This window comes from Balaenoptera physalus (genome assembly GCF_965194825.1).
Source record: "Balaenoptera physalus genome assembly, chromosome: 8".
NCBI lineage: Eukaryota > Metazoa > Chordata > Mammalia > Artiodactyla > Balaenopteridae > Balaenoptera > Balaenoptera physalus.
This window is the reverse complement of record NC_138887.1, coordinates 110,342,930-110,369,454: the sequence shown is the minus strand read 5'-3', so window position 1 is coordinate 110,369,454 and position 26,525 is coordinate 110,342,930. Positions and strand designations below refer to the sequence as shown.

Below are 26,525 nucleotides of genomic sequence, written 5' to 3'. Positions count from 1 at the left end.
CCTTCTCGTTTTCTAGACTTCCTAACTATAGTGCCTCCTTTTTCAGGACGCTGCAGTCACCCATGAGGACATTAGGCTAATTGCACTTCGTAATCATGTGGGACTGTTCCTCCTCCAACCTTTTCAGCTCAAAAATCTCTCTGACCACATTTCACAGGATTGATAGACTATGATCCTGGCTCTCCTCTCCTTTCCCTTGCCTTTGATAGACATCACTAATTTATGGGCAAGGCACTGAGTCCAACTGAGCCTGGACACAGCCTTGAAAGTCTTCCTCAACATGAACCACTAATGTCACTACATATTAACATATTTGGTCTAAGAGGTTACAACAATTTTCAAAACATTTTAGGACCACAACCTCTTTCTGTCTTTCCCACCTCCACTCACCATGACCTTCAGGCCCTGGATCTCTCATTCTCCCAGTCTAGGCTGCCTTGTCTTGTTTCGTTGCAAAGCTCAGAAAACCCCATAGTTGACCATTTCAAAAATGTGCTTTCTATGATCCAAGAATGCCTCACTCCTTGGATTTTTATTACACGAATCTTAAGCATACTTAGAACCACCCTCTCAATGCCATAGCTTTTCCCTCTCTCCCCCTTAGAGTGCCAGGCATTGATGGCCGGGCCACCAGGTGAGTTTGCTGCATGTGTGTGCTCTCCAGCCTCATCTGGGCCCCGGTGACACTCGGCAGTCATTTAATTCCTCCTCTCGTGGCTCCCTGTGTCACCTTCTGCAGTAGACGTGCCCTTGTTGAACCATCAGAGTCACTCCTGGCCCGTCTCCTGAAGCAGATGACTTCATTTCTTATCTTATTGATAAGTGTGGAGCCATCTTCCTTCTTCTCCACTAAAAAATTGTCTCTTCAAATGGATAAAGAAGATGTGGTACATATATACAATGGAATATTACTCAGCCATAAAAAGGAACAAAATTGGGTCATTTGCAGAGACGTGGATGGATCTAGAGACCATCATACAGAGTGAAGTAAGTCAGAAAGAGAAAAACAAATATCGTATATTAACGCATATATGTGGAACCTAGAAAAATGGTACAGATGAACCGGTTTGCAGGGCAGAAATAGAGACACAGATGTACAGAACAAATGTATGGACACCAAGGGGGGAAGGCGGGGGTGGTGGTAGTGGTGATGGGATGAATTGGGAGATTGGGATGGACATATATACACTAATATGTATAAAATAGATAACTAATAACCTGCTGTATAAAAAATAAATGAAATTCAAAAAAAATACGTTTATTCATCCAAAATGCAAAAAGTTAAATGTATATATGTAAAAAAAAATTGTCTCTTTACTTTCTCCCACCCTTTCCCCCTTCACTTCTGTCTACATCATCCTGACCCTGTGCCAGGTCTCTCCACCCTGCTCCCTCTTATCTTCTTCTGCCCCATCACTTCACTCTTCTTTCTTTCTCTAATCTCCAGTCTCCCACAGGCCACCAATTCTTTCTATTCCTTCAGTCTCTCCTAACCTAAAAACACAGACAAAAACCACGAATCAAAATGATGCTGCAAAATCTTTCCCCTCAACATACAACCCCCTCTCCTCATCTTCATTGTTAAATGAATTGAAAATCATCTCTACCCTAAATAATGCGCCACCACCTTCTGCCCCATTCTGACCCTCCCTCTCCACTTGCAGCCATCGGCTTCTATGCATTACCCTCCAAGGAGCCCCCTTCCCGTCCCCCCTCGCTCCTTCATTCCCATCCTATGGCCACTAGTCAGGTCCAGACCTTCCTTATCTCTCACCTGGCTGTATAGGGGCCTCTGTCTCCTCTTTTCAGTATATTTTGTACACCAATGCCTAGCTAATCAATCTCAGGGACAACTTCATTGAGAAGTTCATTCTTCTGCTCAAAATTAAATGGAAAATTCTTGGTTTAGCAATCAGAGCATCCTGTTCCCGGTCCCCTCCTACCTTTCCAGCTACCTCTCTACTTGGACTGGACTCCATACTAAAATACACCCTCTGTTGTTCTTCCTCTAAACCTTGACTCAAGCTACTTCTTCTGGAGCAGCCTTGCCTTCTTACCTGTCTTTCAAAGCTCAGCTCAAGTTCCATTACCTTCATGAATCCTTTAGAGATTCCCATGACCAGGTGTTATCTTCCCTCTGAATTTCTTTCTTTTTTTTTTTTTAAATCTACCAAGCTCATTTTATTTTTTTAAAATGAATTTATTTGTTTATTTATTTATTTGGCTGCGTTGGGTTTTTGTTGCTGCATGTGGGCTTTCTCTAGTTGCGGCGCGCAGGCATCTCATTGCGGTGGCTTCTCTTGTTGTGGAGCCCGGGCTCTAGGCGCACGGGCTTCAGTAGTTGTGGCTCACGGGCTCTAGAGCGCAGGCTCAGTAATTGTGGCGCACGGGCTTAGTTGCTCCGCGGCATGTGGGATCTTCCCGGACCAGGTCTCGAACCCGTGTCCCCGGCATTGGCAGGCGGATTCTTAACCACTGCGCCACCAGGGAAGTCCCCATCTTAACCATTTTTAAGTGTACAATTCAGTGGCATAAATTACATTCACAATGTTGTGCAACCATCACCACTGTCTTTTTCTAAAATGTTTTCATCACCCCAAACAGAAACTCTATAACCATTAAGCAATAACTCCCCAGCCCCTACTAACCTCTTATCTACTTTCTGTCTATGAATTTGCCTTTTCTAGATATTTCATATAAGTGGAATCATATAATATTTGTGCTTTTGTGTCTGGTTTATTTCACTTAGTGTAACATTTTCAAGGTTCATCCGTGTTATATTATGTACCAATACTTCACTCCTTTTTATAGCTGATTAACATCCCACGGTGTGGCTGTACCACATTTTATTTATCTGTTTGTCTGTTGATGGACACTTGGGTTGTTCCCACCTTTTAGCTATTGTGAATAATGCTGCAGTGAACACTGGCATAAAAATATCTGTCTGAGTCCCTGTTTTCAGTTTTTCTGGGTATATACCTAGCGATAGAATAGCTGAGTCATATGGTAATTCTATGTTTAGCTTTTTGAGGAACCCAGTGTAGAGTTTTTAAAATTCAAATTACTTAATGACTTTAAAAAGTGAGGGACTACACATGAAATCAGATTTTTTTCTAATTTCTCTTGAAAAAAATGAGAAAGTCTGGCTCTCCTGGGTCCATGTCTCTGTAGCAATGTGATCTGCTGGGGATGAGTGGGGAGCAGTCACTGTAGATGAGGTGTCTGGTCTCGGCTCAACAAGGTCCTTACGCAGCTGGTATCAGATGTTGGCACCCCCTGTCTGGGCCTAGTTCTAAGACTTTGCTCTAGTCCCCTCCCTTCACTATGTCTTCCCAACCCGCCCATACAGACACTGTTTCCCTCCTGTGTTCGTACTCACTCCATGTTATTATTTGTGTACATGCTGTTCCTCTCCCCATCTACGCTGTAATTATCTGAGGGCAGAGTACCTGTTTTTTTATCTCTGATTTACCAGAACTGACTGGCACATTGTTTATACCCAAAGTCTTAATTATATTGAATTTTTGTTTTAAAATATTTTAAATTAATTTTTATTGGTGTATAGCTGACAATGTTGTATTAGTTTCTGCTGTACAGCAAAGTGAATCAGTTATACATATACATATATTGAATTTTTTAAATTGAACAGCTGAGGTTTAGGGCAGAACTAATTTGTACAGTTATGACTGAGTCAAGCAAGTGCTAGACTGCATTATGGCATGTTATAAGAAAAGGGAAAAAGTCTAAAATTGGGGAAATGAATTATAGATTACAGGCAATGCAGGAAGGGCTAACCACTTCCTCATTTAAAATATTTCTTCATGAGGGTTTTCTATCACTCTAGGCTGTAGTCTGAAGAAAATCATCTAAAAGATGTTTTGTGGAAAACTGAGGTACAGTATCATAGAACAAGTTAATAAGAAATAGAATTAAAGTGTAATGTCTGTACCCATATGCAAGAGAATAAATTTGGACCCCTACCTCCCATCATATACAAAAAATAACTCAAAATAGATCACTGTAAAGTAGTGCAGCCACTATGGAAAAGAGGATGGAGTTTCCTTAAAAAAAACAAAAATAGAGCTACCATATGATCCAGCAATCCCATTCCTGGGCATATATCTGGAAAAGATGAAAACTCTAATTTGAAAAGATACAAGTACCCCAGTGTTCATAGGAGCACTATTTACAGTAGCCAAGACATGGAAACAACCTAAGTGTCCATGAACAATTGGTTTAAGAAGATGTGGTATGCATAAACAATGGAGTATTACTCAGCCATAAAAAAGAATGAAATAATGCCATTTGCAGCAACATGGATAGACCTAGAGAATACCTTACTAAGTGAAGTAAGTCAGGCAGAGAAAGACAAACATCATATGATATCACTTATATGTGGAATATTAAAAAATGGTGCAAATGAACTTATTTACAAAACAGAAATAGACTCACAGACACAGAAAACAAATTTATGTTTACCAAAGGGGAAAGGGAGGGGGGAGGGATAAATTAGGAACATGGGATTAACAGAGATGAACTATTATATGTAAAACAGATAAGCAATGAGGATTTACTGTATAGCACAGGGAACTATATTCAATATCTTATAATAACCTATAATGGAAAATAATCTGAAAAAATATATATAACTGAATCACTTTGCTGTACACCTGAAACTAATACAGTATTGTAAATCAACTATATTTCAATTAAGAAAGAGATCGTCACCTAAATGTAAGAGCGAAAACCATAAAACCCTTAGAAGAAAACGTAGGAGTAAATCTTTGAGTCAGGCAGTGGTTTCTTAGATAAAGGAGAAGCAACAAAAGAAAAAATAAATAAATTGGACTTCATCAAATTGAAAACTTTTGTGTTTCAAAGGACACCACTGAGAAAATGAAAAAGCTCACAGAATGGGAGACCATATTTGCAAATCATAAATCTAATAAGGAAATTACATCCAGAATATATAAAGAGCTCTGACAACTCAACAGTAAAAGGACAAATAACCCAATTAAAAAATAGGCAAAGAGGGCTTCCCTGGTGGCGCAGTGGTTAGGGGTCCGCCTGCCAATGCAGGGGACCATGGGTTCAAGCCCTGGTCTGGGGAGATCCCACATGCCGCGGAGCAACTAAGCCCGTGTGCCACAACTACTGAGCCTGCACTCTAGAGCCCGCGAGCCACAACTACTGAGCCCACCTGGCACAACTACTGAAACCCACACGCCTAGAGCCCGGGCTCCGTAGCAAGAGAAGCCACCACAATGAGAAGCCCGTGCACTGCAGCAAAGAGTAGCCCCCGCTCGCCGCAACTAGAGAAAGCCCGCGCACAGCAACGAAGACCCAGCACAGCCAAAAATAAATAAATAAATTAAAAAAAAAATAGGCAAAGAATCTGAAGAGATATTTCTCCAAAGAAGTTATACCAAGCACCTGAAAAAGTTTAACTTCACTAGTTATTGGAGAAATGCAAATCAAAACCACAATGAGATACCTACCACTTCATACTCACTTGGATGGCTATAATAATTTTTTTTTAAATGACAATAACAGATGTTGGAGAATTTATGGAGAAACTGGAACCCTCATCCATTGCTGGTAGGTTTGTAAATGGTGTAGCCACTTTGGAAAACAGTTAGGTGGTTCCTTAAAATGTTAAAATAGAATTATCATGTGATCCAGCAATTCTACTCTTAGGTAAATTAGCAAGAGAAATACAAACATATGTCCACATAAAAACTTGTACACAAGTGTTCATTGCACCATTATTCATAATAGCGCAAAATTGGAAGCAACCCAAATTTCCATCAACTAGTGAATGGATAAACAAAATACAGTATATCCATGCAATGGAATATTACTCAACCAGAAAAAGGAATGAAGTATTGGTACATGCTATAACATAGATGCATCTTGTAAACATTATGCCAAGTGAAATAAGTCAGACACAAGAGACTGTGTGTGATGATTCCATTTATATGAAATGTTCACAATAGGCCAATCTATAGAGATAGAAAGTAGCTTAGTAGTTGTCTGGGGCTGGGGGGTAGGGGAGTAAGGAGTGACTGCTCACTGGTACAGGGTTTCTTTTTTGGGTGATGAAAATGTTCTAAAACTGGATCGTAGTGATGGTTGTACAACTCTGTGAATATATTAGAAATCACTGAACTGCAAAAAAATAGAAAAGAAACAGAGGACCCAGACATAAAATGCTATTCATTCCTTTTACGTAGCTAATAAAGTACACAGTACTCAAAGATGACCAAAAAAAAAAAAAAAATGTGTCTAAAGTAGTTTAGACTAAAGCATTTACACATGACCTGGAATGATGCATTGAGTTTGCTTTAATATGCTCCAGGCATCCTTCCACGCAAAATAAACTTGGCTGGGAGTTGGATGAAATAAAATGGACAAAATGTGGACAATTGTTGAGGCTGTAGGATGGGCACGTGGAATTTATTACACTGCTCTATTTTTGTGAATGTGAAAGAAATTTTTCCCATAATAAAAGTTAAAAAAAAAGTCTAAGACATCTGCAATTCCGTAGTTACATGTAAAATATGTCTGTGTTTGTTTGGGGAGCTCCATGTGGAGAGCTGTGACTGTGGACTCCATGGGGTCCCAGGCATGTGTACCCATGTGGATGAGGAGGGATGAGGGTTTTACCTGGAGGAGAGGCCAGAGCACTTTGGGGATGTATTAGTTTCCTAGGGCTGCTGTACAAAGTTCCACAAACCGGCGGGCTTAAAACCACAGAAATTTATTCCCTCATAATTCTGAAGGCTTAGAAGTTTCAAATCAAGGTGTCAGTGGAGCCAGGCTCTCTCTGAGGCTCTAGGGGAGGATCCTTCCTTGCCTTCTCTAGCTGGCAATCCTTGGGGTTCCTGGCTTACAGACGCACCCCTCCAATCTCTGCCTCTGCTGTCACGTGGGCTTTTCCCCGCCTCTCGTCACGTGATCTTCCCTCTGTGTGTCTGTTTTCCCTATTCCCAAGGACAGCCCCCTAACTGAATGTGACCACATTTTAACTTGGCCTCTGCAAAGACCCTATTTCCAAATAAGGCCATGTTCACAGGGAGCAGGGGTTAGGAACCCAACATGTCCTTTGAGGGGTCAGAGGGACACAGTTCAACCCATGCAAGGGCACAAGGCAGAATAAGCAGAAGGAAGATGACAGGTTCTCATCAGTGCATGTCTCTGCAGCTGCGGCGTCAGCTGCCCCACAGGCAGGCCACAGCGGACACGGTGTTGGCAATGACTAGGCTTGAGCAAAATGCATCCCTCCCCGGCCAGCTTTGTCTTTCCCAAGCCGAGACGAGCCTTTTCCGGGACCCATTTCCTGCTCGGCAGCCTTGACTGATGAGGGACACATCGAGACTCTTACAGTCCATCCTTTCACCAGAATGTTCTTGGGGACAATTCTAACCAGTATGCACTTGAGATATGGCTCAGCAAAGGTCCGTTTCCTCCTCTCTGACACAGACACACACAGCACTTTTAGAGTTTATCTTTTGAGTCGGCTGCTGAAGTTATTTTAGACTCTACAGTTAAATTGACCCAGAAATCATTCCTCCTTTGAAATTTCCTCTGAAATGTTATTCACTCCGACTCTAACTGAGGATTGCATTGTGCTGTTCCTTGCTCTGTAATCTTACTCTGGCCTTTGACCAAAAGCAATAAAATCAGACCTCCATCTTAAATGGTTCTTAAAACATATATAATTATATTCTAGTAACTCAGATATCTGATAATTGCCGTGAAGTTCCAGATACTCGCTCGCTTGAAGAGTTTCGTGGAGGCAGGGCAAGCTCCTCCGTGCTCATGAACTGTGTGGGCCACGGACTGTTGGTGACTTTGCAGAGGACGTTGGAGGGAATAGAGGTAAGAGGAGAAGGGGCTGGGCTTTGGGCTCCTTCACGTCCTCCATAGCCATCTTTAACCTGGATTTTGGGTGCAATTGATACGAATGATTTTCAACCCATTTGTTTTCGTCTCATTGCTCTTGGGAGAGTGGGAAAGGCCTAAGCAAGAAGGAGCTGATGCTCTTTGGAGGAGAGGGAGGGAGGAGGCTGGCCTGACCCAGGTGCAGGGAGACGACAGCCAGGGCGAACTTGGCCGCTGGTCTGGAGCTTAGATGCAAACCACTGTGGGCTCCTGGGCAGAGATGAAGAGACTGGTGAGCACGAGATGAAACATTGATCCTTGGTGCCCCGGCCCCTGTGTACAAGCAGAGGTTGACAGCAGTATCCATACAAGGCCGATAGTGGTATTTTAAGAGCATCCACGTATTGCCTGTGTCCTCAGGGCGAGGCACTGTGCTCACAGCTTTACGTGCACTGGGTACCTGCCAGCCACACTGACTTTTCTACACTGTGTATGAGACTAATTCATTCTTTTACCTTGGGTGGGCTCTTCCACCTAGCTTTTTAAAATCCGATTTACAAAAGGTTCCCAGTTTTACAGTAAAGCTCGTTTCTCCCTTCTCCGATGGTGCAATTAATATACTGTATACAATTTGTAGAAAGTCTGTTTACAGAAGGCTCTGTAAGAAGATCCCTTTTCTTGAAAGCACAGAAACATGAATAACAGAAAGGCTCCGAGTCCATTGATGGTTCACTTATCACAAGCAATATTTAATGCGATAGAATTAATTGTACCACTAGAAGGGCCTGGGACTGAGGTCCTAGGAGCTTTTTATAACTGGATTGAAAAGAGCCATAGACTCACCCCTGACGTCCAGTCAGAAGCTCGCCTAGCCCACAATAGAACCCAGGGAATATTTTTTTAACTATCCTTTAAAAAAGCTCTTCCAAGGCGAGCCCATTATTTCCTTTGTTAGTTTGGATCAGAGTCTAATAGCCCCAACAAGTCAAAGTTGCTTTGCACTCTTGCTATGATTTGAGTCTATTCCTTTTATGTCATGTTCTCAGTGGAGGTGGAAAAGATACTGTCACCTCGACGTATGTATACCTGTTAAATTCCTGAAAACCGCCGTTAACTCTCACATTAAAATGATTGCTACCTTCTTTTCTAGTGTGTGTTTCTGACCTCTTGGTTATTTATTGTTTTCTATTGGTATTTTTGGTTTCTCTATATTTCTTTTAACAAGAAGCACCTCAGTGTGTTCACATTGTCATTTCTTTGGCTTGTTTTGCATCTCCCTCTTATCAAAAGAGGCAGGGAAGGGGCTTCCCTGGTGGCACAGTGGTTGAGAATCTGCCTGCCAATGCAGGGGACACGGGTTCGAGTCCTGGTCTGGGAGGATCCCACATGCCGCGGAGCAGCTGGGCCCGTGCGCCACAGCTACTGAGCCTGCGCGTCTGGAGCCTGTGCTCTGCAACATGAGAGGCCGCGATAGTGAGAGGCCCGCACACCGCGATGAAGAGTGGCCCCCGCTTGCCGCAACTAGAGAAAGCCCTCGCACAGAAACGAAGACCCAACACAGCCAAAAATAAAATATAAAAATAAATAAATAAATTTAAAGAAATTGCCAAGCTATTAAAAAAAAAAAAAAAAAGGATGCAGGGAAGGGCATGTTCTATGAATTGCTGAGAACTCTGTGCAGACAGAGTGAAGGAAAGGGGTGGTAATATCTTACAGGAGACCAGAAATTCCCAGCCTCCTTCAGGCCAAGCAACAGCCCAGTGAGGGCTTCTTACTTATTTCAGATCTGTACTCTGAGCCCAGTTGACAGGGTTTAGTAAACCTAGGCTACCTTGAGTTACCTGGAGTACTGAGTGAACATTTGCTTGTTACTCTGTGGGCTTTATCCCAAATTCTTGCCCATACCCTTAAGAATTTAGCAGGTTCTAGATGAGTGGCCCTGGAAGAGTATGATCTGCTGCTTTAGCCTGAATAACACCTCATGTCCCGCAGTGCAGTTTCAAAGCATGAGAACGTAGGACCAACCTCATACACTTTGTGCCAGCTCTAAGGGACCTCCTGTACCACTGGGACGATCATTCCCCTGGGGCAGGTGTCCCAGGTGTGGCCCACATCACTAGGGATCATCTGGAGGGCTTACAAACAACATTTAACAGAATGTTAATAGCCATGAATCTATTTTAATGTGTATTAGAAAAAAACATGACAAGCACATAAACCCCAAGACATGAACTTTCTTCTCAAAAGTAATCAGAGTTGAAAAGTGAGCCAATTTTTAAAACTATTAAACAGGTAAACACAGGAGGCAGCATGTGACTGGAGAGGGCTATGAAGGTGGGATCAGCCAGCTTCGGGTACGGAGCCCCCGTGGAGGGAATGCAAAGACCCTGGGCCCTCACTCTGGCCGCCACACCACACATCTCCCCTTCTCTCTTTGCTTTTCCTCTTTTTCGTTCTCTCTTCAAGTTTCTCCTCTTCTGGGCTTTTTCTTACTCCCCCTTCTTCCTCAGAGCACCCCGGGTGGTCCTCTGGGTTTTAAGAGGGAGAAGGAAGGAAGCTCACATTTATTGATCATTCATCATTTGCTGGAAGGTCACAGACATAATACTAGTGAGGCGTTGGGTGATTCCTCGGGAGTGCTTCTCAAGTTTTAAAATGCCCACGATTATGAATCATCTGGAGAGCTGGTTAAAATGCCGATTCTGGTCCAGTAGGTCTGGGGTAGGGCCGAGAATTCCGCATTTCTAACGAGCCCCCATGTGAGCCTGATGCTTCTGGTGCAGGGCCCACACTTGCAGCAGCAGGGATTGAAAATGTGGCTCTACTTCTTTACATAACTGTGAGCAGCAGAGGATATTTGTAGGAAGAGGATGAGCTCTGAAATCACCTCTTTTGTCTGCAGTGAAAGCAATATAACGATTGAGAACACTGTTTACAAATCCGCGTGTCTTGCTTCACCTAAGGAATACAGGACCGTTCCTTATACTGACCGAGGCAGTTTGTAATGAAAACTTTGGGCTTAAATTGTTGCTAGGGCACTGCCAGGGGAACCAGCCACACAGAGGGAACGTGTAACCTAATCTTATTACGTGTGAAATAATGAGCTCTGGCCTTGGAGAGATAGGAAGTGTTCTGTTGCACCCCCTTGCTCAGGTGACAGGCCAGCCCCGGCCTGGGCAGGCAAACCGAGGTGCCCTTCTCCATGCTGGGCTGCTGCAGAGCCCTTTCTCTGGGTACTGAAAATGGGGTTGTTGAACTGATCAGAGTATCTTGGTACGTTCACATCTATTTGGTTATGAGAGCCAGACCCACCAGTGGGTTCCGAGGGTTACAGTAGATAACAGTGTTTAGGAAATGAGCCAGCTACATACAATAGGACCCAGACTGAGGTCATATTAAAAAAGGGACTCAATTCGGGCCCAGGCTATTTTAAAGGAACGGACCCTTGATGTTATCTCACCTGTAGAGATCAGAGAGAGATGCTATTGCGTGGCCCTGCAATTTTACAGTATCCTTTCTGTTAAGGCAGAAAAATCTACGGAAGCTAAAAAGCAAGGCCATCTTTTCTTTTTAAGATTCAGCTGGAGCCAGACACTAAGCAAAAATCAAGCCCTTCTATTGACACAAGGAGCCACATGACTGCAGAATATTAAGTGCCAGAGTGGTTCTTGGGGACCGCGTGATGGTGTTTAATTTGGTGCGGGGGCAGTTGTTGTATTCCAGACTCTCTTCCACCAAAAACACAACCATTCACAGTCTTCCATGTCATTTCCAGGGATTAGTGGATTCCCTAGCAAATCCACGGATTTCGATTAAACACCTCTGATGTAGTACACTTCCTTCTTTTTGCAGATGAGAAAACCGATGCCCAGACAGAAGGTGACTGACTGTTGGTCTTACAGCAATGCTTGGGGTGAACTAAATAGAAAAGAGGATTTAAGAACCACAAATGTCCCCAGGGAAACCAGGGGTGAGTATCTGCGCATAATTTATTTCTGAAGGCCCCGAAGCACGAATGCCAAAAGTTTTTTGAAAGAGTTAGAACTTTTAGCTGGGAGAATTCCAATATTAGCCAAATCACATTTGAAGAAAAATAGAAATAACTGGGCCAGAAACGTATGGGACCTAGATTTTATGATGCGTTCAAAAGACCTAAGTGAGAAGCCCCACTGCTACTTGGTAACTGTGTGCTAAGCTGTAGTTTGGGGTGTTTTTTAGGGTAGGTAATAAATTTCTTTCAAAGTTTGAAGTCACATACCAGTGTGAATCTTCCACATTCCCCCAAACTACTCAGGCAAGATGCCTCATTGAAACAGAAGTCTCAGTTTGGCAACACACTTTGGGGTTCAGCCCCTAACACAATCCCTGGCATAGTCTGGATGCTCAATAAATATTTGTTTGAATAAAGGGGTTTTATTTCACATTATGACAGTTTTCTGGAGATGAGAGATGCAGGAACCTGGAGAGCCACCAGTATACAATGTGTAAGTACACAGTGGAAAGCTGGGGTTCCTAGTGAAGGATTTAGAATCTCGCAAACATAATGTTGAACAAAAGAAGCCAGACACAAAAGAATACATACAAGATGATTCCACTTATATGGAGAACACATATGGACCATACTAACCTATGCTATTAGTAACTGGAGTTCTGGTTACCTTTGGTGAGCGGGGGTTTGGTTATGGAGGGTATGTGGGAAAGAGGGCTTCTAGGGTGCTGGCAACGTTGTTTCTTGACCTGGGTGCTGGGTACACCAGTGGATTCACTTTGTGATAGATAGTTCATCAAATGATACTCCTATGACTTAGCATTTTTTTTCCTTCCAGTTTTGTTGAGATATAATTGACATACAACAAGTAGAAGTTTGTGTACAGCATAGTGATTTGACTGACACACATCATGAAATGATTTCACAATAAGTTTAGTGACCATCCGTCATCTCATATGGATACAAAATTAAAGAAATAGAAAAAAATTTTTTCCATGTGATGAGAACTCTTAGGATTTACACTCTTAACAACTTTCAAATATAACATACAGCAGTGTTAATTATATTTATCATGTTGTACATTTCATCCCTAATTTTTATTTATCTCATAACTGAAATTTTGTACCTTTTGACTGCCTTTATCCAATCCCCCCTCCCCCCATCCCCTGCCACTGGTAACCACAAATCTGATCTCTTTTTCTATGAGTTTGTTTGTTTGTTTGTTTTCAATATTTCAGCTTACTTTTTTTTTTTTTTTAAACTTTGGGTTTATTTTATTTATTTATTTATTTATTTATTTATTTATGGCTGTGTTGGGTCTTCGTTTCTGTGCGAGGGCTTTCTCTGGTTGCGGCAAGTGGGGGCCACTCCTCATCGCGGTGTGCTGGCCTCTCATTATCGCGGCCTCTCTTGTTGCGGAGCACAGGCTCCAGACGTGCAGGCTCAGTAATTGTGGCTCACGGGCCTAGTTGCTCCGCGGCATGTGGGATCTTCCCAGACCAGGGCTCGAACCCGTGTCCCCTGCATTGGCAGGCAGATTCTCAACCACTGCGCCACCAGGGAAGCCCTGTTTGTTTGTTCTTGAAGTGCAGTTGACCTACAACACTATGTTAGTTCCTGTTACACAACATAGTGATTCAATATTTCTATACGTTTCAAAATGATCACCATGATAAGTCTAGTTACTGTCAGTCACCATACAAATATGTTACAAAGTTATGGACTGTGTTCCCCACTCTGTACATTTCATACCCACGACTCATTTATTTTGCACCTGGAGTTTGTACCTCTTAATCTCCCTCACCTATTTTTTTTTTAATTTTTATTTCATATTGGAGTATAGTTGATTTACAATGTTGTGTTTGTTTCAGGTATACAGCAAAGTGATTCAGTTATACATGTACATATATCTATTCTTTTTCAGATTCTTTTCCCAGACTTAGCACTCTTTTATATGTGTTGTACTTCAATAAAAATGTTCACTTAAAAACACACACACACAGTGAAGGATCTAGGCCAGTGCTTCTCAAACTTGAATATGCATACAAGTCACCTGGATATTTTATTAAGATGCAAAATTTTGACTCTTTTGGTCTTGTGTAGGGCATGAGAGTTTGCATTACTAGGGGCTGGTATCTTCAGGATCTTTTCTTAGAGAGATCCAGAGGACTGAGGAAAGTTTCCTGGGCCTCTCCTTACCTGCGATGAAGGAGATGGGGTACGATGTTAACCTAGTAGGTTATTAACAGACAGATCGTGGTTTCCAAGACCAGCCCATACTTGGGTGGGCTGTGAAATTTGCCTGCTCTCAGCACCTTTGCGGAGGATTTTCTGAGTGCTGGGTGGTGATCAGAGCCTAGAGTTGTGCCACTCGAGTAAAGTGACCAGCCGATGTCCAGCCCCTGCAGCCCACATTAGGGACCCTGGCCTGTGTGGCCCATAGAAGACCCCGGCTTACCCCAAAGAGCACGCTGAGGGTGTTGGGAGCCTGGCTCCCTCTGTCCACGTGCACGGGCGAAACTGGGTTGTCAGCCGTGACCGCCGTGGAAGTGAATTGGACTTCCCAGCTCCTCTGTAAAACTCTGCGGGATATAGATGCCCAAACGTCAAACTTATATCAAGAAAAACCATGATTCTGAGTGGAAAAAAAGCAAGTCACACACAATATGATTCCTTTCATAAAATCAGTAAAGCCAGGCAAAACTAATCAATGCCTTGTTCAGGGATAGAGATGTAGGTAGTAAAATATAAAGAAAAGATAGGAAACGATTGCTAGGTACTAAGGAGGTGGTATTCTCTGGAAACAGGAGAGGAAGAGGGGGCCACCCAGGGCCTTCCAAAGTGTTAGGAATATTCTGTATTTTCTACTAGTGGTGGGTTCATGGCTGTATATTTTATTATTACTCTTTATAAACTGTATAGTATATACACATTCTATATCCTCTTTTACTTGTATGCAGTGTTCACAATCTAAAAATGAAAATGCAGTGTAGTATCTTAAGATAACATTTTATGTTGGTGTTTCTTTGTGTTTGACTCTTTTTAGGATATTCTGTTATTTAAAAATTTCTGACATAACAGAGTAAGCTGGCAACTATGATTTTTTGGAAGGACACTTTATTTTGAGATTCTGCCGCTCTTACATTTTGGATGTTAAACTGCCCTTTCCTTTGCTGGCATTTTAATGAAATGTTGGTGATAGTAACAGTGATTTGAAAACAAAAACTCCCTTATAAGTTAAATAACAAATTGAAAACTGTGAATTACCCGCAGCCCTTTCCCTTTTTTAAAAAGTTAACTTGATCTGTGACATTAAAAAGACTGGGAACTGCAGGTTTAGAGAGCTTTTCTTTGGGAAAGGAGGACATTGCCCTCCAGCTCTAAGGAGTTTGAAAATAAAAGACAGAAAGAAAGAAAGGGAGGGAGGGAGGGACGGATGGACGGAGAAGAGAAAGGAAGAAAGAAAGGAAGAAAGGAAGAAAAAGAAAAGGGGGCTGGGGTAGAGGGATAATGCCTGCAGAAGATGAAAAGGATGGGTAGAATCTTCTAAAGTTTTTTTCAAAGAGCTTTTCATATTCTCATAACTTGTGTGTTAGTCTGGCAATCTTTCTCGTGGTCTTTTTTTTTTTTTTTTTTTCTCGTGGTCTTAAAAGAAGAAAATGGAGTGGGTGAAACAGAATTGCTATATGTTATATTTAGTAGGAAACTAGCAAGTGGAGCTGTGTTGCAACTTTATTTTCCCCAAACTGAAGTTGTGTGTATGTACACTGCCACCAAGTAGCAGTGTTCACAGAATCCAAGAGGTAGAAGAGAATTTAGAGGTAATGTAACAACTATTATAATAACCTGCATTTATTGACCTTTTAGCTATGAGCCCTGTGTGAATGCTTTACTGACACCAGCTCATTTAATCTTCTTATCAACCTTAAGGGTAAGTGCTTATCGCATCTTATTTTATTTTAGATAATGACTTATAGTTTTATATAAATATATACATATTTCGGGGGGTAGTTTTAGATTTACAGAAAATTTGCAAGGATAGTACAGAGAGTTCTCATATACTCTTCATCCAGCTTCCCCTAATGTTAATGTCTTATATAACCATGGTGGATTTGTCAAAACTAAGAGGTTAGCATTGATATACTACTATTAACTCAAATATAGATTTTATTAGTATTTCACCAGTTTTTCCACTAATGTCTTTTTCCTGTGCTAAAACCCAATCAAGACAGAGCATAATATTTCGTTGTTCTGTCTCTTTAGTCCCCTTTGATCTGTGACAGCTTCTTAGTTTTCCCTTAAGATGATATATTCAATTATAAAAACTTCAAGTCCAAAGGAAATAATCAACAGGGTGAAAAGGAAACATACAGAAGGGGAGAGAATATTTGCAACCTATATATCTGATAAGGGATTAATATCCAGAATACATAAAGAACTCCTACAACTCACCACCAAAAAACCTGATTAACAAATGGGCAAAGGACTTGAATAGACGCTTCTCCAAAGAAGACATGAAAATAGCCAACAAGCACATGAAAAGATGTTCAACATCATTAATCATCAGGGGAATGCGAATCAAACCACAATGAGATATCACCTCATGACCATTAGGACGGCCACAATCAAAACAAACAAACCAAAAAACCCCCCAAGTCTTGGTGAGGATATGGAGAAATTGGAAACCTGGTGCACTGTTAGTAGGAATGTAAAATGGTGTAGCCACCATGGAAAACAGTATAGAGTTGCCTCAAAAAATTGAAAATAGAATTAGCATATGATCCAGAAATACCACTTTCAGGCATATACCCAGAATAATTGAAAACATGATTTCAAAGGGATATTTGTATACCCAAGTGTTTTTCACCATAGCCAAGAGGTGGAAGCAACCTAAATGTCCATTGATGCATGAATGGGTAAAGAAAATGTGATTGATACACACACGTGTGCGCGCGCACGCACACACACACACAATGGAATATTATTCAGCCTTAAAAAAGAAGAAAATCCTGCCATATACTCCAAGGTGGATGAACCTTAAGGACATTATGCTAAGTGAAATAAGTCAGACACAAAAGGACAAATACCGTATGATTCCACTTATATGAGGTATCCAAAGTAGTCCAACTCTTAGAAAGTAGAAGGGTGGTTTCTGGGGGAGGGGAGAAAAGGGAGTTGTTCAATGGGTATAGAATTTCATTTTTGAGAGATGAAAATGTTCTAGAGATTTACTGTACAACAATGTGCATAAATACTACTGAACCGTACACTTAAAAGTTGTTAAAGTGATAAATTTTATGTCATGTGTTTTTACCATAATAAAACAAGAACTTCAAGCCTTATAGACAAGTACAAAGGAAAAAACAGCAAACCAGCCAGATAGAACAGGAGCTAACCTTTCTGGAGCAGACCCTGTTCACGGTTCATATCCATTCACAGTCCTCCTACCTTCTTTCTTGCCGAGACCCAGTTTTGTTTTTGAATTTGCTCTCCAAGTGGTATATGCTCAGGGAAGAGGCCCTGCTTTGGAGACAGTTTTACTTACTCTTAAAAAGAGTTTTACCACATTGCATTTTCTGCCCCTGGATGTTGTTCTTGGAATGTGTCCCTTATCGTATAAGCCACTTTTAGTTGGGTATTGTGTTCCTTGCAGGCGAAAACATCCTCACTGATAACCTTGCCATGCGTAGTAGACAGATGCAGCGCTACAATCCCACCGTGGAGAGATCTGGAGGACAGTGATGGAAGGAAATCTTCCCAGTGGGCAGAACTCGAGCAGTTCATCTGGTTGTTTGTTTTGCCTGGAAGGAGCCATGGCTAGAGGTATGAGTTTACATCGATTCATGGGCTGTGGCTACTGGTTTGGCTGGATGGTCAGGGACTTGGAAGAACCATGATTGGAAAATTGATGACAAGGAGGTCTGGAGAACAGGTAGGCAAATAGATTTCTCTGAATGGAAATGAAAGGGCGGTCTCAGCAGAGGAGGATTTTAATAATCAGGTGGACAGAATGTCATTCTGTGGATGTCAGTCAGCCTCCTTCCCCAGCCACTCCAGCCACTGCCCAATGTCAGGGATAAAGTTTATGCATGGACTTCCACTCACCAAGGCTGATCTGGCTGTAGCCACAGCCAAGTGCCCAGTCTGCCAGCACCAGAGACCAACACAGAGGCCCTGATATGGCACTATTCTCCAGGGTGATCAGATAGTTACCTGGTGACAGATTGGTTACATTGGGCCACTTCCACCAAGGAAGGGGCAGAGTTTTGTTCTTATTAGAACGCTTACTCTGGTTATAGATATGCCTTTCCTGCCCACAGTGTTTCTGCCAAAACTACCATCTGTGGATTTACAGAGGGCCTTATCCACCATTAAGTTATTCCACACAGCAACAACTCTGACCAGAAATTCATTTCACTGCAAATGAAGTGAGACAATTGGCTCCTACTCATGGAATTCATTGGTCTTAGCATATTCCCCATTATCTGGAAGGAGCTGGCTTGATAGAATTGTGGAATGGCCACTTCACAACGTGGATAAGGAGGAGGAGGTCTGGGAAGCAGAAGATCCCAGGGGCGCCTCTTAGAACTACTATGTCCAGTGATTAAAGTTCATGGAAAATTACAGTGCAATTCAGGTAGGATTATTGATGTCACAGTACCTTCAGTAATGAAGGTTTGGGTCACCTTGTCAGGCAAGAACCAGCTGAGAGTCTTGCTGAAGACAAAGGGGATGTGGAATTGGTGGAGGAGAAGGAAGTTTCAAATACCAGCTACATCATGTGACAAGTTACACAAATGAGGACTGTAGTAGTTACAAGTATTTCTTCTTACTTTAATGTGAATGTATTTGAATATCTAATTTTTTATTTCCTTTTTTCCCTCTGTCTTATTCCCTTACCATCTAAGTGAAATGTGCTAATAAGGCAACTTTATATTTAAGTATTCAAGTTACAGGATCTCAAAGAGGGAATGAGCTAGAAGAGGAATGAACATCACCCAAAGATGGGTAAAGAGACTAGGTGCTTTGTACTCTCTTTTGGAAAGAGGGCTAATGTGTTTTGGTTGTATAAAAGATCATTGTATCACATTAGGTGAATGCATGATTTTGCTATTGTGTTTATTTGGAGGTTAAATGTGATTCCAAGAAGTATGTATGGATGTGGAGTTGACAAGGGGTGGACTGTGGTGGTTTGTATTGTGTCAAATAGGCTCAATTGGAAGTACATTTCCCAGAATCCCTGTACCTGTAGAGCTGGCCCAAAGAGGAATTTACATGAGGTTTGAAAGGCAGGAATGAAGCACCAGACATTACTCTCTGAAGGTCACCGTGGTCAGATAGATGCAATGACAGACACAGAGAAGTGCTGGTCGGTTCTGTCTTGTCCTCGACTCTTCCCCCCCTCTTTCAGCTCTTCTTCCCAACTGCTGATCCCGTTGACCAGTAGTGGCCTCAGGTCCACCACTAGTCACTGGGCAGCAGACTCAGAGAAGCAGCAGCCACTCAGAGCCATGGCTTGCCCCATCGATGTCCCCATGAACTTTCCCTTTGCACTTCCCTTTTGGTGGTTGGATGTGCTTGGGTTTCAGATTGACTGATAGGTGACGTATCTCTGATCTTCCAGCTTCCCTCCTGGACCTTCACTTCCCCAAATGTAAGGTCTCATTCCACTGTAAATTCCTTACATATTAACCCAGCAGCTGGCAAACTACGTACGGCTCATGGGTCAAATCCAGCCTGCCACCTGTTTTTGTAAATAAAGTTTAATTGGAACACAGACACACCTGTTCATTTGCATATTATCTATGGCTGCTTAATGACCAGGTTGCGTAGGTGTGACAGAAGCTATGTGGCTCCTGAAGCCTAGAATATTTGTTATCTGGCACAGGAAAACATTCGCGCCCCTCCTCCACTCATGCCAGGTGTGCTTCTCTGATTGGAACCTGACTGATACACATGGCCAACCCAGACATCACTAGGGCAGGTAAAAATATCAGCCTCTACTGAGAAGAACTCTAAAGTTACAGGGAAAGGGCATGGATGCAGGGAGAGCTGAAGAATTAGGAAGCTAGTGCACTCTACCATATATACTGGTTTAAATCGAAAGTCTAATTTTTTTTGAATTTAAAGAAGAAAGTAAAACAGAAGAAATTGCTCAACTTAAGATAAATGTTTCTTCACTGCAAGAGATGTTAATTCCTAAAATAATCTTCTAAGCCAAAAAAAAATTATGAATTATGATAACCATTAGAGGTTGAATTCACTAGTTTTTTGGTTTTTAAAAAAAAATTTATTTATTTTATTTATTTATTTTTGGCTGCATTGGGTCTTCATTGCTGCACACGGGCTTTCTCTAGTTGTGAGCGGGGGCTACTCTTTGTTGCGGCTCGTGGGCTTCTCATTGCGGTGGCTTCTCTTGTTGTGGAGCACGGGCTCTAGGTGTGTGGGCTTCAGTAGCTGTGGCACCTGGGCTCAGTAGTTGTGGCTCACGGACTCTAGAGCGCAGGCTCAGCAGTTGTGGCCCACGGGCTTAGTTGCTCCGCGGCATGTGCGATCTTCCCGGACCGGGGCTTAAACCCGTGTCCCCTGCATTGGCAGGCAGATTCTTAACCACTGCGCCACCAGGGAAGCCCAGAATTCACTAGTTTTTGAAATCACATTTCAGTTTTAAATAGAATTGATTTACTCCAAACAATAAGAGATCAAGTGATTAATACTGTTTCGTTGCCTTCCTTTTCCCCTCTCCTCACTCCCAGTTTTTGCTTATACTGTTTTTCCTTTAGTCCTGTTTCTCTCTTTAAGTGGATTCAGTGCCTACCATCTATTCCACTATGTGATGTCCCTATTCTAGAATTCTTTATTTTGACTCATCTCTTGGCTAGATTTTATCATCAATACTTTTTTTTTTTAAGAAGTGACTATAGTTTCTGAATTATTTCATGTTTGAGAGTGTCTGCCTGTTGCTTGTATGTCAGTTTGATTGAATGTGACATTCTTAGGTCACACTTTTTCCTCTCAGATCTTTTTAGATCAACTCTGTGTCCTTTGCCATTGAATGTTGCTGTAAGGGGAGTCTGAGACCAGCTTGATTTTTTCCCTCCTTTAAAAGTGATCTGTTTTTATTTTTCCGTTCTACCAGAACATTTGAACAATTTTTTTTTTTGGCTGCGCCACTTGGCTTGTGGGGTCTTAGTTTTCCAACCAGGGATCGAACCCTGGCCCTGGGCAGTGAGAGCGTGGAGTCCTAACCACTGGACCACCAGGGAATTCCCTGAACAATTTTTTTACTTTAAATCTTGACACTCAGAATCTTAAACAGGTATGTCAATGTTGGTTATACTAAAACAAAATTTCCTGACATGATCTTTTCAATATTCATATTTAAGTTTTCATTCAAGTCAGAGAAATGTATATTTATAAATTTATAATAAATCTATATTATATCTCTGAATAATTTTAAGTTCCTTTTGTTGAGATCTGTACGCAAGGGACATCAATTGTCCTTAAGTTAGAACATCTTTGACTTCTATATCTATCACATTCTTTCTAATTGCTTCAATCTCTGTGTCTTTTCCCTCGACTTCTTTTATCTTAAGTCTCTCCTCCATGCTGTTAATTTGATTTTCAGCCATGATTATTTTTTTCTTTTCTAATTTATTTATTATATCTACAATCATAGTATTTTGGTTTTCAATTTATTTCCTTAGCTCTGCAACCTCCCTTTTCATCTCATTCTGTTACTGTACTGTCTCATTTTTCAGTTTTTGTTTTATTAACTTAAAACCATATTACATTATTCTAAACTGCAAAATACTTGCAGAGAATCTGTCTCTCTTATTTGGGTTCTAGCCTCCAGGACTGTGAGACAATACATTTCTGTTGTCTAAGCCTCCCAGTTTGTGGTGCTTTGCTGTGGCAGCCCTAGCAAACCAATACACCGGGCCACCTTACTTAACATTCCGGCCAGACCCCAGGACTCTCTCTCCCTCTTCTCTGCTTTATTTTTCTTCCTTGCAACTTATCCCCTTCTAATATATGGTATAATTTCCTTATTTATATTATTGCCTGCTCCCCCACTAGAATGAGGGCAGGAATTTTTGCTTTAGTTCGCTGATTTATTTCTAGGGCCTAGCACATAATAGAAGCTCAATAAATGGCTGTTGAGTGAATAAATACAACCACATCTGATGCCCTAACCTATGCTCAGGATGAGAACTGATAGAATCACATTGATTATTGCTTTGTGATTTGGGGGAAAATGTCTTTGGATTCATTCATCTACTTAGAGAGTATTTATTGAGCTCCTACTACATGCCAGGCACTGCTCTCAAGTGTTAAGAGTACAGTAGTAAACAAGAGGGAGAAAAAGACAATAAACAAATAGCTTATATACTATCAGGCAGTGATAGGTGCTGTGAAAACTAGTTAAGCAGGGTAAATCCTCCAGATGACTACTTCTGTGGAAAAAACAGCCCTGAAACTCCGTGGCCTAAAACAACAATTTTGTATTCTCTCTCATGGTTCTCTGGTGGACCGGGCCCATCAGGGTGGGTCTTGCTGGGGGTCTCACAAGTGGTGCAGCCAGATGCCGGCCGGGCCTCGAGTCATCCGAAGGACCGGCTGGGTCGGACATCGAGGTGCCTCACTCGTTTGGCTGCCGTGGATGTTGACCTCTGGCTAGGAGCTCAGCAGGCTGCTGACCGGCACATCTGCTTGTGGCCTCCCCACAAGCTTCTCAGCCTGGCAGCTTGGCTCTGGAAGGAGCACTCCAAGAGTAAGTGTTCCACGAAGCAGGAAGCAGAGGCTGCCGGAGCAGTGAAGTGCCTGGGACTGGGTCAGCGTCACTTCTGCCGTATTCTGTTGGTTAGAGCAGTGACAGGGACCCCAGATTCAAGGGGCCAGAGAAAGAACACATGGCGTAGGAGAGATTGCTGCGGCACCTTTGGAAAACACAATCCACACGGCAAGGGGATGGTAAAGGATGGGCGAGCAGGGAAGGGAGGTGCTCTTTGTAGGGACGGCCTCCCTGATCAGCCTCCTTGGAGCACAGGCCTGCGGGGAGTGAGGATATCTGGGGAAGAGTGTTATAGGCTGAGGATGGCGAGTACAAAGGCCCTGAGGCCAGGCCTTAGGCATGGTGCTTGGCATGGTGAGGAACAGCTGAGGTGCGGTGGGAAAGGAGCTGTGAGACCAGCACTTACAAGACTCAAGCAGTGTCTTATCTGTAGGCCCCAACAGTTCACAGAAACCTGAAGGCTTTTAAAGCTTTGGGGCCTTTGCTGCAGCCCTTGCTGATGACTCCACCCACGCCTGCCCTGTGTTGCTTGCCTTCCCCATCCTGAACCCACTGGTGCTCTCGCCAGCAGGTTGTCCCCTTTCTCCTTGATCCCCATCAACCCATGAGACCTTGTCATTAAGTCACCCTCTTTGGCCCAGAAGCCAGGTGCCAACCAGGTTGCCTGTGTTGCTATGTTTGCTGCTATGAGACAGGTTCGGGGCCGCAGAGCAAATTCTACATGTCTGTGTCATAGCCCTGCTGTCACAGTATGTATACTTCTCAGGTCAGCCCATTGGGGCCCCAGCCCAGAAACAGGGAAAGGGCTCAGAGCCAAAGGGGCCCAGGTGCCCTTTGCTGGGACTGCAACCTGCCCTGTTCCCCACCCGGCTCTAGCCCGGCCCCTTCTGGGGTTGGAACTCTCCGCCCACAACCCAACCCATTGGCTGGCTGAACCCTTGTCTACACCATCGGATTATCTGGAACCATGACTGACCCCAGCCGGGCTCTGGACTCTTCTGGCTTCCCCACTGAGGGGCTGTCTGTCTGATCTGCCACCTGAAGACCAGCAGCTGGGGTAGAGGTTGCAGGGTGGATAAGGGTGCCAATTCGGGAGTCTGCCTGATTGGGTTTAGATCTGGCTCTGCCTCGCATTGACAGGGTTACCTTGGGCAAGTAGTTTAACCTCCCTGTCCTTTTGATCCTTCAGTAGAGGGCCTTTACTACATCTTTAAAATATTAGAAATAGGTCTTAAGAATGATCCGCCATCTAGTTGTTTTCCATAGCCAGACAACTCTTAGATCTCCATCAGCCTGCTGAACTGTTCCTTTTTCAGAGACTTTTTCATATACCATCCAGAAGTGTCCGGGTATCCTTCTAACTGTTGTGGCTTGCAGGATCAAAGTAACAACCTGAATTTGATACAAGTTCAACGTCATTTCCTTTAAGAATTAACTCCTCTTTCTGGGCTTGAGACACTGAACAAGCAACGCCTGGTTCAAATACTTTCAAACGCTGCTGATCTATTTCTCATGCAAGAAATTCCAGATTTCAACCAGAGACCTGTCCTCTTGAATGACAGCGGTGATGGGGAAGCACACAGATCTCATCTTGGAACGGAAGCCAGGGTAACACCCTCCATTACGTTCTGTACGTGGAAACCGACAGTGCAAACCACAGCCAGTTCCTTCCTATTTCCCCACCATTTGTCCACCCAGAGCCACTTCTTCTTCCTTCCAAGGAGACTGAGTTTGACCCTGATGTGATTCAAATCCCTCTGCAGCCTCCTGTGGGGCCCTTCGTGACACCTGTGCATCCCTTCTGAGTGATGTCTACATTTTCTGGACCGTCGACTGCCTGATTGCTTTCATTCTCACAGCAGATGCAGCAAAGAGAGACCCCGTCCCTGTGATCTTGTTTCTGCATCAGTAAAGTCGGCTGTAGTACTGACCTCATAAGTTCACTGGGAGAATTCATTGAGTTCGTGCACACATACCAATATTAAGGGCTTGGAAGGATGCCCGGCACATTGTTGGTGCTAAGTGTTGGCTCTAATTATTTTACTATATTAGAGTCTGTGACTTCTTGGATGAAGCTCTAGACCTTTCCGTGCTGCTCCCCAGAGCCAGGCCCTGTAACTGGACCCCATCTCGAGGCCCCACATCCACTGGGCCTCTCAAGTTACGTTCCCCTCCCACTAGCCTGATAACCCATCATGCCCCCGACCTGGCCTACTCAGAGCACCAAGGAGGCAGGGTGTAGAGTCCATCTTGTGACAAAATTCAGCCAGAATCCATTTGAATTTCCAGAGGCTAAACCACGGGACCCAAAGTGGACACTGGAGCCCTTGGAGACAAAGCAGAAGCTCTTGCTGACTGGCAAACTTCAGGAACCGCCACACAAGACGGAGCTTTGGTTGATTAGCTGGGGGTGCTGGACGGGAAGGGGGCAACACGGTTGGAGGAGATGCTGAGACCTGGCTTCCGGCTTAAGCTTTTACTTAGATTGCATCTCCCAGCATGCAGTGTCCAAGAGTGCTCTTGGATAAGTGGCGGAGACAAAGTCCCTCACGCCCCAGTGGTGATGAGCAGACGCTGGAGCTTTGTCCCTATTTGGGGAACGCTGGTCCGCTGAGTCAGCCTGATCACAAAAGGGTAAAGAATCAAGGAACTTTTTTCTTTTCTTTTTTTTTTTTTGGCTGTGTTGGGTCTTCGTTGCTGCGCGCGGGCTTTCTCTCGTTGCATCGAGCGGGGGCTACTCTTCGTTGCGGTGCGTGGGCTTCTCTGGCTTCTCTTGTTGCAGAGCATGGGCTCTAGGCACGCAGGCTTCAGTAGTTGTGGCGTGCGGGCTTCAGTAGTTGTGGCTCGTGGGCTCTAGAGTTCACGCTCAGTAGTTGTGGCACACGGGCTTAATTGCTCTGTGACATGTGGGATCTTCCCGGACCAGGGATTGAACCCGTGTCCCCTGCATTGGTAGGCAGATTCTTATCCACTGTGCCACCAGGGAAGCCCAATCAAGGAACTTTTGAAGGTTAGAAACAGGCCCTGGTTTCTGTGTTACTTTTTTTTTTTTTTTCTTTTTAAATTATTTTTTGTTGTGGTAAAAAACAAAAGCAAACACATAACATAAAATTTATCATCTTAACCATTTTAAGTATGCAGTCCAGCAGTGTTGAATATATGCACATTGTTGTGCAGCCAGTCTTCAGAACTTTTTGCAAAACTAAAAGTCTGTACTTGTTAAACTCTGCTTCCCACCGCCCCGCCTCCCTCTGCCCCTGGTAGCACCATTCTGCCTTCTCTTTCTCTGAATTTGACGACCCTAGGTACCTCATATAAGGGGATCACACAGGACTGGTTTCTGTGCTACTTTTTTTTTTTTTTTAATTTATTTTATTTATTCATTTATGGCTGTGTCGGGTCTTCGTTTCTGTGCGAGGGCTTTCTCTAGTTGTGGCAAGTGGGGACCTCTCTTCATCGCGGTGTGCAGGCCTCTCATTATCGCGGCCTCTCTTGTTGCGGAGCACAGGCTCCAGACGCACAGGCTCAGTAATTGTGGCTCACGGGCCTAGTTGCTCCGCGGCATGTGGGATCCTCCCAGACCAGGGCTCGAACCCGTGTTCCCTGCATTGGCAGGCAGATTCTCAACCACTGCGCCACCAGGGAAGCCCTGTGCTACTTTTGAAAACGGACTTTTGGAAACCTTTGTGACAGCCGTCAACACACACGCCATCCTCCCACCTCTTCTTCTCAGTCTCCCCCTTAAGGTCTCCCCCTGTGCTCAGCCCACAGGTACTGCCGTCCTCCCCACTCAGTCCTTGGCCAGTGCGTGGCCCCTCACACTTTTTCTGGGTGGGCTCCCCTAGCCTTGGCTCCACC

At 43.4% G+C, this 26,525-nt stretch overlaps 1 protein-coding gene and 1 pseudogene across 15 annotated transcripts in view; one reads left to right on the top strand and one right to left on the bottom strand.

Annotated features, from left to right (window-relative positions):
• Nucleotides 1-26,525, top strand: part of SLC37A3 (solute carrier family 37 member 3) — a 117,900-nt gene that overhangs the window by 62,022 nt on the left and 29,353 nt on the right. For 4 of the 14 annotated variants that reach the window (XM_082473073.1, XM_082473058.1, XM_082473065.1 and 1 more), the window contains exon 14: nucleotides 11,737-11,854. In XM_082473073.1, the coding sequence (XP_082329199.1) occupies nucleotides 11,737-11,854 (118 nt within the window). Of the gene's footprint in view, nucleotides 1-11,736; nucleotides 17,696-26,525 lie in introns of all 14 variants that reach the window. The other 10 variants (XR_014266832.1, XR_014266833.1, XR_014266834.1 and 7 more) reach the window with 7 other exon arrangements.
• LOC309666034 (large ribosomal subunit protein uL6 pseudogene) lies at nucleotides 21,707-26,014 on the bottom strand (annotated as a pseudogene). The gene has a single exon. The product of its transcript is annotated as a large ribosomal subunit protein uL6 pseudogene (transcript).